Here is a 19,874-nt window from a genome sequence, read left to right as displayed (position 1 = left end):
TTTTAAAGTCCTAATTTTTGTCTGTCCTGAGCCAGAATCTAAACATTTTAATTCTTCTAACAGAGTACCATAGTAAGTTTATAGCTGCTGTGCTTCAGACAACCTATATTTAGGGAAGGAAAATTTCTAATTCAATTTACAATGATGTCAAGAAACAACACATATCTGCAGGCAAAGATAAGAAAAACATTCAGGGGTACACCATGATAGCTCTACTTAAATAAATAAACTTTTGGTACTAGTGATTTGGTACACAGGATTATTATATGTTTAATTGGCTAACGTGACAATTTGGAATTACTTCTAGTCACATTTAATTGGATTTGGAATCTCTGGAGAAAAGAAATAGAGAGGCCTAGCAGAAACAGTCATAAAAGTAAACTGTTTTTCCAAAGGGTGCTAAGCAATGAATTAATATCAATTGCGCAATAGTTTTTAATATCCTCTCAGCTTAATAAGACTAATTCAGTGGTTGTACACACTAGATACTAAAACCAATTCAATTAAACACAAAAGTTGGGGGGAGGGGAGTGTTTGTTGAATTGGAAAATTTTTTATTTTTACTTTTAAGGAGGCCAATGTAATCACAGGTGAATGATCTTTAATTCAGGTAAAATCTGAGATATGCTTAAATAGCACTACAATAGTTACCTGTACATGCTAAGCTAGGTTTGAAGGCATTTTAGAGTCCATAAAATATGTGCTGCTCTATAAATGCTTTGAAGCTTAATAAGGGGCAACCAAAACAATGCATTCCTTCATAGTCTTTAAGTATTCTTACACCGTACAAGCAGAAAAAAACATCTAGAAGACAAATGGCTGGTTGTTTCTCTTATAGTTTTACTTTAGATTAAAAGAAACAACAGAAAACAAAAACCACCCTACTTTCTGCAGTCTAAAATGTGCCGCGGCTTTGCTTAATATTCATCTAGTCAAATTGATACATTACAAAATCTTCTTCCTCAGTATTTATACATATACTACTTGTTATGGTTTTCCTTCTGTCTTATAAATTTATTTTTTTTAATTGTCCTTGTTCTTAGGAGTGCCATGATTGCTGACTACATGTTCTGGCTCTGTGGAGGAAGTGAGCAGTGTATAAGCAAGCTCATCAAACTGTATTGGCAGGTAAAAATTGATGTCCCAACTAGGGAGGAGGAGCCCATCTCATTTTTAGAACCAGAATGAAGGATTGGTGCTTAAAAGACTGCTGAAAAAGGTAGCTCTGGCCATATCAATCAGAAGGACACTACTCAGTAGTAATGTATTTGTAAAGAAGCAGATTGTCTGTGACTAATTTTAAGGGCAAAATTCAAGGTTGTTAGCCCTTGGCCCATACTTCAGTTTTACAACCCAATATAAATTTTAGACATCCCAGAAACTATTTTCCCAAGCATGCTGCCCTAATGACACGATCCTTTAAAATATGAACATTGTATTTTCATAGATTATTTTTGATCTATGATCTGTAGAAGCAGACCCTAGAAGTAATACCAATTACGTAACGAAAGAAAATGCGAAGATCAGTTGTATTTGTTGGGTAATATTTAGTGTTTGGAACACTTATGTAATAAATTGCAGATCTTTTTTCTTTCTTATTATTCAAAATGGCATCAAGAAGTCATATCAAAGGTCAATTAGATCCCAAGAAGAGAGTGGCAATCTCTTAGAATTATAAAGAGAATTTAAAATTCACTGGTTCAATCTCCTTCACAATACATAAATCTATTCGCTTCCTGTCTGCTCTCAGCAAATTGTCAACAACTTTCTACTGAAATAGATCCAAAATGAAGAGCTCATTTATTCCAAGAAACAACATCTGATTTGCTAATTACTAAACTGTTTACCTCATGTAAAATGAATTTCTACCCCTTTAGAACTTCAATCCAATGGTTCCCGGTAGGGAAACGTGGACCGAGGAAACCCATTTATTTCCAAATGAAATTGTTTCAAATATTTGAAAGTCAGCTACAAAAGCCAAATCCCTCCTCTGTATCTTCTCCTCTCTAGAGTGTGTGGTGTCTTTTATTCCTTATGCATCAAGATGATTTAATTTAATTTTCAAACCAACTAGAATAAGATCTGCTAAAACACAAATATGAAAGGGAGAAATAATTATTAATAGTCTCCTGATGCTTCCTCACTTTTCCCATATTTTCAACTACTGTGTCCTGGCCCTCAGTTTTCTGTCTCCCTATCATGTGTTATCTTTATCAGACAGTAAAGTATTAGATTTATCATCTAAAGTGCTCAATAATTTAGATAGTTCCATCTAAATATTTGGAGCACAATTTACCTATTTATAAAAACTAAAGGTTTACATTAGTCCTACTATACTTGAGACCTGTGATTATTTGGGAAAAAAATGACCTAGTGAACAAAATATTAATCTCAAAAAAATTTATTAACTTCCTGATAAGTTTGAAACTTTCCTCAGGGAATCTGGAACATGCAAAACAGTAGCAGTTATTTAGAGCCATATAATTAAATAGTTGTAAAGAATTGCTAGATATAAAAATATAAGCAAATAATATGAGCTATAAATATAATAAAGGAAGACTTTTTGTTAAAGGATTGAGAAACTTCTGGAGAGAAGTGGAAAGGAGTTGAATCTCAAGGATTAGATAACATTCAGCAAGCTTGGCATTTAACGAGTCCCAAATGAATGTTTGATTTAACTTATTCACTAAACAAAAATTCAGTACTTACTGTGTTTTCTACATTGAACTAGGAAAAAATAGATACAGTGTTGGTGCAACTGGTTAAGATTTACTGTGAATATTTTATTTGTTTCCTTTAGCTTTCAAAAAACACTAGTATCCCTAAAGAACGCTAATTTACCTCAAAGTAGGAAAATAATCTCCACTTACCAATACATGCATGTTTGCTACACAAAAAGTAAGAAAACAAATTCCGTTAACTATTCTGTATTTATAAAAGATAAGAAAATATATTTCTCTTTGTAGTCTCTTTTTATTTTTTTAAATAATTTTTTAAATCCTCATTACCTAGTAAACCCATACCCCTACCCAGCCTCTCTTCTGGTAACTGTCTGTTTATTCTCTGTAGTTTAGAGTTTGGTTCTTGGTTTGCCTCTTTCTTTCTTTCTTTGTTTTTCCCCCTTTGCTCATTTGTTTTGTTTCTTGAATTCCACATATGAATGAAATCATATGGTATTTGTCTTTCTCTGACTTATTTCACTTAACATTATACTCTCTAGCTCCATCCATGTCATTTCAAATGGCAAGATTTTATTCTTTTTAGCTGAATAATATTCCATTGTATGTATGTACCACTTCGTCTTTACCCATTAATCAATCAATGGACACTTGAGCTGTTTCCATAATTTGGCTATTGTAGATAATGCTGCTATAAACATTGGGGTGCACATATCCCTTTGAATCAGTATTTTTGTACTCTTTGGGTAGTAAATACCTAGTAGTGTGATTGCTGGATCTTAGTATAGTTCTATTTTTAGCTTTTTGAGGAACCTCCATAGTATTTTCCACAATGGCTACACCAGTTTCCATTCCCACCAACAGTGCAAAAACGTTCCCCTTTCTCTACATTCTCACCAACACCTTTTGCTTCTTGTGTTGTTGATTTTAGCCATTCTGACAGGTGTGAGGTGATATCTCATGATAGTTTTGATTTGCATTTCCCTCATGATAAGTGATGGTGAGCATCTTTTCATGTGTCTATTGGCCATCTGTATGTCTTCTTTGGAGAAATGTCTATTCACGTCTTCTGGCTACTTTTAATTGAATTATTCATTTTTTGGTTGTTGAGGTATTCTTTTTCTCTTTTAATTTGCAGCAACTTGGAATATTGGAAAAGGGCCCTTGTTTGGAAGTCAGGTCTGATTCAGTCCAAGTTCTAACACCAAATAGTTATCTAACCCAAGGCAATTAGACTCTAGAGGAACTCTAACTAGAATATAAGAGATGACTAGCAGAAAGTGCTTGAGAAGGTCGATTCTTATAGCTCATTTTAGCACTGAAATATAATATTTTAAGCACATCCAAAAATGTCACACATATTAAGATAAAAAGAAGCAACATAATTAGAAATTTCATCATGCAGATAAACTCCGTAAACTGAATCTCTCTAACCAGCCTCAACATTAGCACACCACACCATTCTCACCAGTTACATACTTCCTTATGCAAGCCTGCCTCTCCCCAATCTTAATTTAAATGTATATATCTTCCTCTCTAAACCTTGTTCTGTCCTAAATCAAAAGAGGCTTTTGGATATTGCCAGAGAGTGCCCAGTCCATGTCATCTTTATTTTTTTATTTTTATTTTATTTTGTTTAAAGATAGAGAATTTTTTTTAAGAATTTTATTTATTTATTCATGGGGACAGAGAGAGAGAGAGAGGCAGAGACCCAGGCAGAGGGAGAAGCAGGCTCCATGCAGGGAGCCTGACGTGGGACTCGATCCAGGGTCTCCAGGATCACGCCCTGGGCTGCAGGCGGCGCTAAACAGCTGCGCCACCAGGGCTTCCCCCATGTCATCTTTTTAAATACAAGGGTACTTCACCCCCCAATCCACCATGGCAATTGAGTTTATAATGCTGAATTTACAAATGCCCCCCAAACATCACAGACTAGAAACTGTATCTGCATATACATTCTTAGACATTCGTTAAGGCTTAGGCAGAGACTATTTTCACTACCATTGTAAGTGATGAAGTTACCTTTCAACCACATAAAATATCCACCACTCTGGTCAATTATTCTTCTCAGAGTTTTTTTTTTTTTTAATTTTTTTTTAATTTTTATTTATTTATGATAGTCACAGAGAGAGAGAGAGAGAGAGGCAGAGACATAGGCAGAGGGAGAAGCAGGCTCCATGCACCGGGAGCCTGATGTGGGATTCGATCCTGGGTCTCCAGGATCACGCCCTGGGCCAAAGGCAGGCGCCAAACCGCTGCGCCACCCAGGGATCCCACTTCTCAGAGTTTTTAAACAGGAAATGGAAAATTTGGGTATGTAAAAATTTAAGAGCCGGTCTACACCTACTCTCACAAATTGTTGGCTTACAAACTCTTGGATACAAAAGAACAGACCTTTGCTTTGGTGAGCTCAAGAACACTTTTCAATTGTATTAGGAAGGGTTTTCATATCATCAACCCAGCAAGAAAAAAAGGCATAAAACTCTACACTACATGACAGCTCACACTGGAATATATCACTCTGAATAAAAGTGTTTGCACATGTTATTCTATAATAGCATCACCTCTTCAGAGCTAGAGAGGGTTGGAAATAACTTGTCACAACTGTACTTGCATGTAGGCTTCCACAGCCTGATACCCAGTCTCCTATTATCAGCCACTCTTCTTTTTTCAAACACCTTGAAACTTCATCACAATTCTGAACTAATTAACAGACTGAAAAGTCCCTAATCAGGCTGGAAATTAGCTATTTTGAGGCAGTGACCACTATGTATTTACTGCTCCTAAAGTAATATTATTCCAAGAAGATTTTTACAGTGAACTGTAGTCCACCTCCTAAGCCCCTGCCCCTTAGATCCAGAGCCAGATTTTTATGTCCTGCAGTGTGGGTAACAGAGCCAACTCCAATCTGCACCACTCAGCAAAAATGGAGTAAGAAAAGATGACAACAGCTAATTTTGTGGCAGAAGTCCCACAAAACAAGTACAGAAGAGCCCCCATAAACAGGGGCAAGCTGCTTGATCAGCTTATTTTTCACCTTAATTGTTCTTTTAAAATTTCTTTCTTTCTTTTTTGAGTCACAAACCCCTCTGAGAATCTGATTCAATTTACAAGCATCCACCTAGAAACAGTATTCGTAAACATATACACAAAAAATTGTGCTTACTATTTACCTCATTGCGTTGGAACTCCTACACATAAAATATGGCAAATTATAATTTTATCATTATTATTAAAAAGTAATGCAATTTTTCTGGAGTAATAAATTGAAATATATTTGACATCATGCCAATGTCAATGCTTCATTTTAATAGCAATAAGAGGAACAACCCTGATTCACAAATCTCTTATAGCAAATGGAATCAGAGCTCCTGTAGCTCACAAGATCTCATATGGATAGGCAGGCATCAAGAATAACCAAAATTCACATTGCATCATTTCCTTTGTCCTCAGGTCAATGAGATTATCTTCGTTAAGTCTATATAATCAAAGTTATCTATGTCAGCAATTTGTTTCAATTTTAAAGCCATCTGAACAAAAAGTGACCTTCATAAGAGATAGAGCCAAGTGTCTGTTGATTTTTGTCCCTAGAAATTCTCAAGACTTTGTCAGTCTCATCTCCAGTATTAGAAAATTTATATTGTTATTTGACTCCAACCACCTCATTTGAGTAGCAGCTTGACCAAAACAAACAAACAAACAAACAAACAAACAAACAAAACTGATAGTTTTTCAGCAGCATTTCTAATAGTAAATTCAGCATTTTAATCAAAAGATTTGCTTCATTTATGTGACTAAGATTTCAGCCATTATAAAGCTAGTCCTGAAATGAACTTCTCACTATCAATCTGTTCTAAGAAGGAGTTTTCTTTTCTCTTAAAAAATTTTCAAGAATTAATCAAACTAAATCACTTCTAAATTTCTTCTCTGAATTGCCAACAAACTTCTCTATTAAGAAAGAGCCTCATGGTGTGTTCTTGTATCTTGACAAAGATCTACTGAAAAGGCACTGATTCGAGCTCTTGGCTCTGAGGAAGTTGAAGACTTTCACAGCAACTGAAAGACCTCTTTTGGGATTGTTGGAGGGGCTGTTGACACCAATACAGGCCCCCGTAGAAAGCCTGACATGTGGAGCATCTTTCCTTAGTGAAGCAGCAAAGGCTGAGGCAGTGCCAACTTTCACAGATCCTCCATCTGTGCAGAGAATACCAAGACTTCCCATCCAATTCAACTTGTACTTGGCATTGAATGTTCACCATCTTAAAGATATCAATGGCCTAAGTGGTTTCCAAAGAGGGCTCACCACAAGAAATTTTTCTTTGGTGAAATTAGTCTACTCTCAAAGGACAAAATCAGGAACTGGCTGCACTGAGATGAAAGAGATTTTCCCTAGCCATATGCTTGAGGAAGATAGAGCACAGTCTGTGGGCCCTAAAGCCCTTCCATTGCTTTCCAGAGTTCAACAGACCACAGGTTAAGCCCCTGTGTACTCCTTCTCTTTGCAACAGTCCTTTTTCTTCTTGATATTGGGCCTAGCATGAGACATTTGCTGCTTCCAAAACTCAAAGACAAAAATAGCACCCAGGATGCTAGCATCATCTAGTTCCTCCTTAAACTGCATTATAGTCATTCAAGCTTAAAATCTTTCCATTCCAGTGTGTGCAGACTACTCTTAAATTAGTGGGTACTTTTCTTCTTTACTTTCAAATCGTTTCTGTCATTCATACTCATTCGTATTTATTGAGCACTTATTAGTGGCTGTGTGTCAGGCACTGTGATATGTGTTAGAAGTACAGCAGTGAACAAAATAGACATTGTCCTGTCTTCAAGAAGAATGTATTCTAGCACAAAATATTTATTAACAGGAAAAAAAACCTGGTACTTAAATTAGAAACTACTTCCTAATCTGTTTTTCTTCCACAGTACTATCAAAGTGCGTTGTGAGTAATGATTTAACACATATTTGTTAAATTCAGTTAACCAAATTAAATATTATTTTACATGAAACTCAAACCAATAATATTAAGAATATTTTGGAATAGTTTTTTATTTGCTATATAAAAAGTTCTGTGCTTATATGAATTCAACAAGTATTTCTGTGTGTCTGTGTGTGTTTTAAGTTTACAAATGTGTACAACTTTGGGCTCTAGTTGATTTGGGATATATCAGAATATTTGGAGAAGTTTGCTGATTTCTAATATTCTTTTGGCTCATTGGTTTATGTGCTCATGGATGTCTCTGTGCAAATCCTAAGGTCTTAATCTATTTGCTTCTCCTTTCAAACATAGCAATTAAGACAGAAGCAAACTAATGGACTTCTCTGCACTAACCAGAGAATGACACAGGTTAACTTAACACTGAAAGTTACTTGATCCCTTCTACCAATAATGAAGACTAACCCTTTCACTCCGTTCTTTGTTGTTATTCTTCTTGATATTGCAAAATTATCCCAATATTAGTCATTTACGTGATACAGATTTATGATATCTCAACCTTAAAGTAAAAATAAAATCTTCAACATGAAACTACAGGCAAAGTAAGGTCAAAGAACCAGAAATTTTTTTTATTACTTTAACAAAACACCTACATATTTTAGAAAAGAAAAATGTGTTCTCTCTAAAGATTTGCTTCCATGTGAAAAATGTTTCCACAAAAAGGAACAAAATAAGAATGCCATATGAGTATTTCTCCCAATGACCTTTGCTTATAGTCTATTTACTTATTTATTTGGCCCCATCAGGCATATAGTTTATAAAATATTTTGACAAAGAGTGTCTGAAAGTAACTCGAACTTTATAGAATTTAGTTTAGATGTAATTTAAGAAGCACCAAACTCACCCACCTAAAAATATTTTTCCTACCAACTGCTATGTGTCATGCTTAAATTCCCACTATTTGGCACTAAGTCTCTCGTGAGCCCCACATCATATGCAGAAGAAATTTTATCTGTAAGTGTTTAACTCATTAATGGGTGACTCCTTAACACAATCGGGAGAATTATTTTGAGACTTCTTAGTCCCTTTGGAAACATGAAAGCAGAATCTGAAGGAACAAGATGGAAGGAAAGGTAAGCTCTGATAAGGGAAGGTGACAGAGTGTTCTGGAATATACAGATTGTAGGCTGAGCAGAAGGACCTTAGAAAGGCAATGGATATAGATATATGTGCTTAGCTCTGTGAAGGAATGAAAGCAAAGGAAAACAGACATTACAGAGCAGGAGAAAGAAGTCAGGCCTAAGATTCACAAGCTATAACTTCTAGTTCCAATGCTAGAATTCAGTTTTGGATAAGTCACTTCATTTTTTTGTTAGTGCGCTACTGCTATAATACTACCGCGTGACAAATCATTCTTAAATTCAGTGGCTTATCATAGTAATAAGCAGGTTGGCTTACCAGTCATGATTTGGCTGATTTAGGCCCATCTTGGATGGAGTTGGCTAGGCTTAGGTCTAAGCTACAGAGAGGCACAATGATCCACATGTGTCTCATCCTCCTTTGACCAATGGTTACCTGATTTCTGTTCATCCTATGGCAAAATGCAGAATTCCAAGAGAGAAAGCAAAATCATATAAGCACATTCCAAGCCTCTGTTCATACCATGCTTGTTAACATCCCATTTGCCAAAGCCAGCCATATATGGTCAAGGCCAAAGGGCAAGGGGTATGATTCTTCTGTTCACTGCAAAGCCATGACAAAGGCATGGCTGTGATATCGTTAACAGGGAGGGGAAAAATTAAGACCAGCAACTCAAACTGCTGGTTTACCACAACTGCTCTGGGCTTTAGTTTCTACTGCTCTATGATGAAAAGTCAGCCTTGGTCAGTGGTCCTCAAACACTGGCCTAGTGACCAACTGCATCAAAATCACTTGGGAAAATATTTACAGTATTGGATTCCCAGAGTTGGGTGAGGTTCTAAAAACTGTCTGGTCTCCTACCTCCCAGCTAGGTGATTCCGATGCACAACCTGAGCAAGATGGTCTCTAAAGCTATTTGAAATTTTTTAAGTTTATGTCCAACTTAGCCTGCCATAGAATTTATCTAGGACTTTGCTAGGTATGAAGGTAGAGTGTCCGAGTACTAGCACTGAAAGAATCCATGAGCCCAGACTCTCCCCTCAGTCCCACCACGTAGATGCCTCTATTAAGTGAGGCAGCTTGTACTTCCTGTTTTTAAAGGTTAACTGCTCTCGCCTTGTCACCATGATGCAAGTCAGATTTTCCTGCCTAACTCCCATCCCCAAAGCAAACTCTTCGGCTGCCTCAGGATTCCTTCCTACCTTCAGTTTTACATCTAGACAACAAACAATAGGCATTGCAATCGGTTTTAGTCACTTGCCTACAAAGAGCTTTATCTATTAAGTGAGGCAATATTAAGATTCTCATTTTATGAATTCTCATATTTTTCTGTTAGAAGACAGGCTAAGGAGGAAGTGTCCAAATTGAGATGAGAGGTAAAAGAGAGCTTCCTTTCCTGGGTCTTGGAAAAAGATAAATGTAGAAATGAATTTCTCATCTAATTATTCATTCCTGTTTATATATTCTTTAATGATATGTTTCCATGGTTACCAGCGTTGTTAAATGCTGCCTGTGTTTCACTTTGCTTTGATGCTATTTGAGGTAGTATGCCAGTAGGAGAGGTTCACTTTTAAATGAAAGATGTAATTGAGGCATGTATTTGATCTAAGGTTGAGTGTTCCTGTGAAGAAGATAGTGACCGTGACATTATTTTCTGGTTGTATAGTTTAGTGTAGTTCTTCCACTGATGTTCTGTGAGTGTCCCAGGCATTAGGAAGGAAGGGAGGGAGGGAGGGAGGGAGGAAGGGAGGGGTAGAGGGAAGAATCTGAACCATATGCATATTGAATTTATGTGTACATCTCAGTACTGTTGTATATACTTAGTGACATTGATTTGGCCAAACTGCCAAGTAGGTGAGGTGGCTTTTTACGTGCCAGTCCCTCTCTTCTCCCCACGCCGTCCCCCCTCCTCACTCCCCCTATACCTACCAAGAGCCACAGTTACCTCACCTTAGTGTGAATTTGCATCAGAGTGCCACCCTTTCAGAGGCTGTCTGCTTTTGAAGTCCTAATGGCCCCTGAGAAACACGCAGCTCCGTCCCCAGCTCCAACAGTGCCAGGCTTCCAGATCATACAAGAATTCGCGGGCAGTGCCTCAGAAGGGGCCCTGCAGGCGGACGGCATATTTTCACTTTGTATATCAACCCTCTATCTGCAAGTTGATAATTCAAGCTCATTAGAAAATAGTGGCATCACATCAAACAAGAAAAGTAATCCTCAGCCACTCCAAGAAATATTTACTTAGTATTCATCTTCAGAAATATAATTATATGTACGTGGTGTGTGTGTGTGTGTGTGTATATATATATATATATATATATATATGTAATTTTTTAATGGTATCTGGTTTTGTAGGAATATCAGTGGAGGGAACTCACACTTATTTAAATAGAGTCAGCTTTTCCTTCTCTATTTTTCCCTTCTAAAAAGCTTTTTGGGTTTCTGACAGTTCTTAGCTGAGAAAGAAGTAACCTCCAAATTTCATTTTCTCTCATTTGAGAATGATACGGATTTCATAGATTTAAGGCAGTTTGGGCCTTCTTTTACTTGAACAAATTTAGGGGTAGCTATTTGGTGTCCCAGGAGTCCTGTGCTATTTTCCTAGGTTGTCATGAGGCTATTTTGTTTACTTAGAGACTGCCTTCCAGTTTAAGCTGGTGAACATGTTGATTCCTCCTTTGTTTTGTTTGCATCTAAAAATCAAAAATTGTTATGATCAAAGTTAGAGATTTTTATAGTTATCTTTTATATTTCCCATAGATTTTTATGGGTTATTGATTTACAAGCTTGCAGAGAAATTGAGGTCACTTTTTTTTAGCAGTTGGAGATGCGGAATAACTATTCCATGAAATCATGAAATTTTTTAAACTGTGTGCGCCCAAGTATAAGATAATCTGTAAAGCTCAAAGCTCTTAATGTTTTTATTTATATTCAGCCATCTTTTTGATGGCATTGCACACCTATTAAAAATGAATTCTCCTCTTTTCTTGAATTCACATGATTGTATTTTCCTCACTAATTTTTGAAGTTTGTGTACACTACCTGAACTGTAGTTTCTGGTTGAATCATTTTCTTTTTAATTTCTTTTTCATATTTTCTAATCTCTCCTCCTCTAGATAATGAGGCCCCAGCATTTTAAATGTTTGTCTTCAACAAATGGCATGCTTTACTTCTTTTTTAGGATCCTAAAATAACTGTTAAACTGACCTATTTTGGGGGGGACCTTCTTAGAACACTATCAGTGGGACTGCCAGCTGGTGCAGCCACTCTGGAAAACAGTATGGAGGTTCCTCAAAAAGTTGAAAATAGAGCTGCTACTCTGCAACCCAGCAGTTGCACTACTGGGTATTTACCCCAAAGATACAAAAATGTACTGATCCCAAGGGGCACCTGCATCCCAATATTTATAGCAGCAATATCCATAGTGGCCAAACTATGGAAAGAGCACAGATGTCCATCAACAGATGAATGGATAAAGAAGATGTGGGATAGATGATAGATAGATAGATAGATAGATAGATAGATAGATAGATAGATAATGGATTACTACTAAGCCATTGGATAAATGAAATCATGGGATGCCTTTGGCTTAGGTCATGATCCTGGGGTCCTGGGATGGAGTCCCTCTGCCTCTCTCTGTGTGTGTCTCATGAACAAATAAAACATTAAAAAATAAAATGAAATCTTGCCATTTGCAATGACATGGATGGAACTAGAGTATATTATGCTAAGTGAAATAAGTCAATCAGAGAAATACAATTAAATGATCTCACTCATGTGGAATTTAAGAAACAAAACAGAGGATCAAAGGGGAAGAGAGGAAAAAACAAAACAAGACAAAATCAGAGAGGGAGACAAATCATTAGAGACCCTTAATCATAGGAAACAAACTAAAGGTCACCGGAGAGGGGTCGTAGGGGGATGGGGTAACTGGGTGATGAACATTAAGGAGGGCATGTGATGTAATGAGCACTGGTGTTATATACAACTGATGAATCACTGACCTCTACCTCTGAAACCAATAATATATTTTATGTTAATTAATTGAATTTAAATATTTTTTAAAAAGCAATAAAAAGTAAAATAAATAAAAATAAACAGACCTGTTTTTATCCAAGAGAGTGACATCCTTCAAGAAACCTCGGGAGGACTATTTCAAGCCCAAACCTAAAGAGATAGAAAACACCATAATTAGTATGGCAAATCTTCACTGTATTTACTCTCCATCAGGTGGGGTTTGTCCAGCCTTAACAATCATGTATAAGACACAAATCAGAGATAAAACTGGAGACTGGATACATCCATAACTTGGAAGTGTAGTGGCAGGTCTCTTAAAAATAGCACCCCATTTCATTTCATCTAATACCACTTGAAGTTGTAGTTTGTTGTTGCCATAGAGTGTGTTTGTGTGCGTACAATAAATATTTGTGTATGTGTATATAAATATTTGACCGGTTCATCACATTTCTCACAGATGAAAATATGCCACATCTGAGACCTGTTGATGATGAAAAGTTGCATATAGAAGGATACCTGCCCTATAATAGCAGCCTCCTGCAATCTCTTACCTCCTAAAATATAAAGGCCTCCAGAAGGAGCCACAGCCTGAAAGGGATTAATTACAGACAAATGAGAGAAATAAGAAAGAAGATGTGTCTAGTTGCTGGGGCAAAGCTGAAACTTGATAGAGAAAAGAAATTATGGGGATATAAGAGTATACCTAAGACAAACTTTGAGTAATAGATGAAAGCACTATAAAGACATTTTTTTGACACAGCCCACAGTCCCCTTTCCTGAGTTCCCAGACAGACCATCTCCCTCCTTGGTCTGTGGACCACCAGGGCCATGGGGCTACTAGCTTCCAAGATGAATGGTTCCCCCATGGGAAGGCTCTGTTGAACATTTTTCCTAATGCTGAAGATTCCAATTCTGCCCTCCAAAACTTGATGGAAGCCATGACCCTCATTTGTGAGTCTGCACACCACACATGGCTCAGAGCAAGGGGCTCTGACTGGGATAGAACTGGCTTGAATCCCAGCTCTGTCACAATGTAACCCTGTGAACTACTGCATATGGAGTTTTCCTAATCTTTCAAATGGGATAATGCCTATTTTCCAGTGTTGCCTTAACAAGTAAAGAGAGTAATGTATCTACAGCACCCAGCCGATGTCCAGAAAGACTCCCTTAATTGTTAAATGAGTTTTACAGATTTCTCAGTGAATTAATTGAAGGCTGCCCAGTCAGAGTACAACAGTAGGTTGCACTCTGATGACAGAAAGTTAGTCCCTGCAACATATTTCTTGTCTCCAAAATGAACATCCTTGGATTCTTTCAACTTTTCCAAAGTACAGTTTTTCAAGGGCATCCTAGACTTTTCTTCTCAAAGGCATCTCACATAGTAGCCTAGGAGATAAAACAAATGCTTGTTGGGGGTAAAAAAAAAGTACAAATCTAGAAACCAGGTCACCGAGTTCTTGTCCCAGCTCTGCCATTAGTCAGCATTGTGCACCAGCAAGCCCAATCTAAAACTACCAATCAAGAAATACAATCAGAAAACAATATACATTTAGGGAAAGTAATATCTACCTTCATATAATTAAACTAAATATAGAGAAGAAATGCACAATGACAAAAAAGGGTCCAAACTGTGCTGACATTTGCCACCAAACACAGAGGCTAAAGCCCATTAGTAATACCCATTTGTGCTTATGAAATAATTACAGGTAATGTAGCTATTTATTCCTGTGATACCTTTTGGTGACTCATTTTAAGTCATCAAGAATAAAAGCTCTGTGGCATCCTAAAGAGTCTGGAGGCTGCTGAAACCCACACTTGTAACTCTGAGTTTCTATCAGCTGGTATTTCTCTAGTGTGCAAGCAGAAAATTATTCAGGGTCTTTAGAACAAGAATGTACTTTAAAAATTCTATTTATGAATTATATGCGCTCTGCCATTAAATAAGCTAGACCAACCCAAGCACATTATTATTTAAGTTCCCTTATCAAGAAGCCTTTCATTTAATTTTTGTAAATGTTTCTCTTTGAGACAGGCCTGCTAATTGATAGCATTCCTTAAATCTAATGAAGAGCTGGTGGGCAAAACAGTCTTATTGTGGTCAGTAGGTATGGAGGATGAATATTCTGTTTTGTGTTAGTTATTGTTGTAAAGAGGATCTTGACCTGGTTTAGGTTTGGTGTGGTCTATTTGGTTCTCTGTTAGAGTTAGAGTCAAGTTCTTGTTGTCTTTGAAGATAGGAATGAGATAGTCATGGAAAAAGAAAAAAGAAAGGAAAACTTGATCTTATACTTCTAGGAATTTGCATTCTAACTAGAAGGATGAAAAGTCACTGAGTGGGAGAGAAAGCATTAGTTTAGGAGACATGCACTCCTCTCCTGCTTCCTTCCCTCATTTTGTGACCTGGGTTAAGTCATGAGAACTCAGCAAACCTCAGTTTCTCTGGTTATAAAGTTGAGTGATTTTAAAATAATATCTTGGATTCCTTTCATCTCTTTAGTTCTATGCTAAAGGGACATAGATACAAAATTTTACTACCGAATGTGATTAATAATTAAAAATTAATACAGAGTAAATTTTAGGCTTAAATGCATATATATATATATATAGAGAGAGAGAGAGAGAGGGAGCCTATAATGCCTATACATTATACATGCCATTAAATGCCTATACATATATATGTTAAAATTTTATAACCCTCACATACACTACTAAAGTACTAAAGTAAATTAAAATGCTTTAGAACTTAAAATGATATTTATTGTGGCTATTTTTAAACAAGATGGATTGCAAAGTAGAAATTCATAACAGCTGTATAAAAATTTGTTCACCTTGGTATAGGTAACTCATTCATACAATCTGGTCATTTCCAAACACTGCAAATAAAAATTTAAATATCTTGATTTAAACTGCATCTAGACATAACTTTCACATCACTAGACTGATAAATGTAATGGCAAAGCTGCCAAATATTCCCTTATATTAGAAAAATACAGAACTCACAGTGAGGGTTGTTTAATAAAAGAACTCCCATAAATCCAAGGTAATATTTCAGCATTAAAAAATGTTGCTCATCAAGGCAGGGGCAAACAATCAATTATTACATATTTTATTCTGACATACCATTATATTAATAAAATCATTGTAAAAATGTCAATCTGGACTATTGCACAAGCGATACAGTGAATAGGTTTATAGGGAAGTCTCAAAGTAAGGTATTTTGCTCTTTAGCTAAATTGGCTCTTTAAGTTAATTCTAAATTTCAGGAAAATTGTAATCTTTCAAATTGAACCCATATACATGCAGAGGGTTGAATTTGAAAATTATCGGTCACAAAAACTTTCTTTTTCCATTTTCTAGAAAATTCTAGTCATCATTCAAAATTACATCGTTACCAATGTAATCGCAAAGAACCATATTTAGCCACTAAAGACTAAAGATTCCCATCTCATCAATCATTTATAGTCTGCAAGTAGAGCCCTGCTTCCTGTGTCTAATGCTAACTCTGAAAATAATACAATCATAATATTCATCCACTAGTAATACCTACTTAGATGGACTTTATAAGGATTAAAGGAAATAGGATATAAAAAAGCATTTCTCACACTACTGAATAAAAAGTTATTTTATCTCCTAAAATACCATGTTTTTTTTGTCTACATTTTAAATAATACATAAAGCTTAGTAGAAAAAAATAGATTATGAAGGACATACAAATTTTCTTTTATTATTGTTTGTGAATTAGGATAGACTAACTGCTATAACAATCAACTCCAACATTTTGGTAATTTAAGACAATAATAGTCTATTTCACACTCATGCTGTAGTTCATTCAGTGTGGGTGTCCCTGATTGGTTCTCCTCAAATCAGCAATAATGAGAACAACCCATAGTTCTTCCACCATGTAGCTCCATCATCCTCCACGTCCTGGGCGTCCTCCCGCTTCAGGAAGATGATAGAAAAAGAAAATAGAGGATCCATACGAGGCAGCATTTTATGGGCCAGACCTAGAAACAGTATCATTCCTGCTTACATTGCACTGATCCACACAGAGCCACAGGCTACACTTAACTGCAAGAGGGACTGAGAAATGCCAACCATGTGCCCAGGACACATATACATATATATGTTCTAAAATTCTCTAACTCACATACACTGCAAAACTTAAGTAAATTAAAGAATTTATAATTTAAGCTGATGTTTATTATGACTGCTTTCAAACAGGAAAGTAAAACCCAGGAGGGAAAGACACAATTTTTTGAAGACAAACTGAAATATAATATTTGAGACCCTAATTCTAAATTCTATGGCATTAAAAAGCTGCTCATCCTGAGAAAAGTCACTTAAGCCTCTTCAAGTCCCTCAATTCATCTCCAATTCAGTGAATTGAGCTGGAAAATTCCCAAGGTCCTTCCAGATATAATCTTATAAGTAAAGCAATTTACTGCAATTATGGTCAACCCTGATGTTGGAAGCATTAAAGGAATAATTTGATAATAATCTATAATAATTTGATCACATTTTCTAATTAGAACTGACAATATTTCTGCTACTGAACGACCATCACTGGACACATAGTTAAAAAGGTTGCAGTTTGTCCAAATCTTCCAGCAAAAATGTAGGGGGAAAAATTTCATAATCGCACCATCCTGAAAACATTTGTGGTTTGTGGTTTGCCAGATTTATCCTAGGCACCTTGAGAGCTCTTAAAAAATTTACCAGGAAGAAGCAACCTTCTTGGAGTTAGAAGAAGGAATGAATTTTATTTGTTTCTTTTTTGCTAGTCATCTTTTCCCTCTATTTTGATGGCCTTTCCTTTACTCTTGATGAAGTATCTCTCTTTCCCTGTCTCCCCCATCATCTCCCTCGTTATAAAATTATCCTGGGCAAATTGATTTCCGAGGTAGCAAATGGTTCTTTTTGCTCAGCTAAAGAACAAGGAGAAATTATTATAAGTTACTGTTTGTAGAGAAAATGAGCTGCCCACATACATTCTTGGTTTATGTACCTATAAGCTTTAAAACTTGATAAATGTGAGGATAACAATAGAGAGAGTTATTAGAAATAACCCAAATGTAAACACATAATTTCAAAGCTTTTTTGTGTGTAGCACCAGAGAAAGCATAATTAACAGCAATGTACACTTAACCAACAGGACATGTAGACTGACTGTTTTCCCCTTCCTTGTTCACATGTGGCATCTATTGACACCAGAGAAACTCACACATTGGGAAAGAATAACTCAGTTGCAGAAAATGTTTGTCAAATTAAAAAGTATCACTTGAAATCTACCTTTCCTTTTAGCACAGCTTACTTTTTTTTTAAAGTTTTTATTTACATTCCAGTTAGTTGACATACAGTCTAATATTAGTTTCAAGTATCAAGTACATTATAATGATCTAACAGTTCCATCACCCCAAGTGCACTCCTCAATCCCCATCACCTATTTAGCCCTTTCTTCCCACCCACCTCCCTTCTGGTAACCATCAGTTTGTTCTCCATAGTTAAGAGTCTGTTTTTTGGTTTCTTTTTCTCTCTCTTTTTTCCCTTTGCTCATTTGTTTGGTTTCTTAAATTCCACATATGAGAGAAATGTCTTTCTCAGACTGACTTATCTCACTTAGTATAACACTTCCTGGCTCCATCCATGTCATTGAAAATGGTAAGATTTCATTCTTTTTTATGGTTTTTTTTTCCCCCTTTCATCCTTTTTTTATGGAGTAATATTCCATTGTATATGTTATACCACGTCTTTTTTATCCATTCATCATTCAATGGACATTTGGGCTGTTTCCATAATTTGGGTATTGTAGATAATGCTGCTATAAACACTGGGGTGCACGTATCCCTTCAAATCAGTATTTTTGTATTCTTTGCATAAATACCTAGTTGTGTGATTGCTGGATCATAGGATAGTTCTATTTATTATTTTTGATGAACCTCCATTACTACTTTCTGCAGTGGCTGCACCAGTTTGCATTCCCACCAACATTTCAAGAGGGCTCCCCTTTTTCTACACCCTTGCCAACACCTATTGTTTGTGTTGTTGACTTCCATTCTGACAGGTGTGAGGTAATATCTCGTGGTAGTTTTGATTCGCATTTCCCTGATGATGAGTGATGGTGAGCATCTTTTCATGTGTCTGCTGGCCATCTGTAAGTCTTCTTTGGAGAAATGTCTGTTCATGTCTTCTGCCCATTTTTTTAATTGGATTATTTGTTTTATGGGTGTTGAGTTGTATCAGTTCTTTATAGATTTTGGATACTAACTCCTTTACCAGATATGTCATTTGCAAATATTTTCTCCCATTCCATAGGTTGTCTTTTAGTTTTGTTGATTGCTTCCTTCACTGCACAGAAGCTTTTTATCTTGGTGAAGTCCCGATAGTTTATTTTTGCTTTTGTTTCCCTTGCCTCAGGAGACCTATCTAGGAAAAGTTGCTATAAGCCAATGTCAGAGAGATTACTGCCTGTACTCTCTTGAAGGATTTTTAGGTCTTTAATCCCTTTTGAGTTTATTTTTGCGTATGGTGTGAGAAAGTGGTTTAGTTTCATTTTTTGCATATGGCTGTCCAGTTTTCCCAACACCATTTTGAGGAACAGTCTTTTTTTGCCATTGTATATATTTTTTCCTCCTTTGTTGAAGATTAATTGACCATGTAACTGTGGCTTTATTTCTGGTTTTTCTGTTCTGTTTCATTGATCTAAATGTTTAGCTTTATACTGTTTTGATCACTACAGTTTTATAATATAACACGACATCTGGACTTGTCCATACGTCCAGTTTTGTTTTTCTTTTTCAAAATTACTTTGGCTATTTGGGGTCTTTGGTGGTGCTGTATGAATTTTAGGATTTTTTTTTCTAGTTCTGTGAAGAATGCCATTGGTATTTTGGTAGTAGATTGCTTTGCATAGTGTAGACATTTTAACAATATTTGTTCTTCCAATACACAAACATGGAATATCTTTCCATTTCTTTGTGTCATCTTCAATTTCTTTCATCAGTGTCTTATAGTTTTCAGAGTACAGGTCTTTGACCTCTTTGGTTAGGTTTACTCCTTGGTATATTATTATTTTTGGTGCAATTATAAATGGGCTTGATTTCTTAAT

The 19,874-nt window shown here is 36.1% G+C and overlaps 1 protein-coding gene across 11 annotated transcripts in view; it reads left to right on the top strand.

The window, feature by feature from the left end:
- SPATA16 (spermatogenesis associated 16) overlaps positions 1–19,874 on the top strand; it is a 236,083-nt gene that overhangs the window by 137,000 nt on the left and 79,209 nt on the right. For all 11 annotated transcript variants that reach the window (XM_072808102.1, XM_072808101.1, XM_072808100.1 and 8 more), the window contains exon 5: positions 1,044–1,128. In XM_072808102.1, coding sequence (XP_072664203.1) covers positions 1,044–1,128 — 85 coding nt within the window. The remainder of the gene's footprint in view (positions 1–1,043; positions 1,129–19,874) is intronic.

The sequence above is a fragment of the Canis lupus genome, chromosome 31 (assembly GCF_048164855.1).
Source record: "Canis lupus baileyi chromosome 31, mCanLup2.hap1, whole genome shotgun sequence".
NCBI lineage: Eukaryota > Metazoa > Chordata > Mammalia > Carnivora > Canidae > Canis > Canis lupus.
The sequence above is the reverse complement of the archived record's forward strand: the minus strand, read 5'-3'. Positions and strand labels throughout refer to the sequence as shown.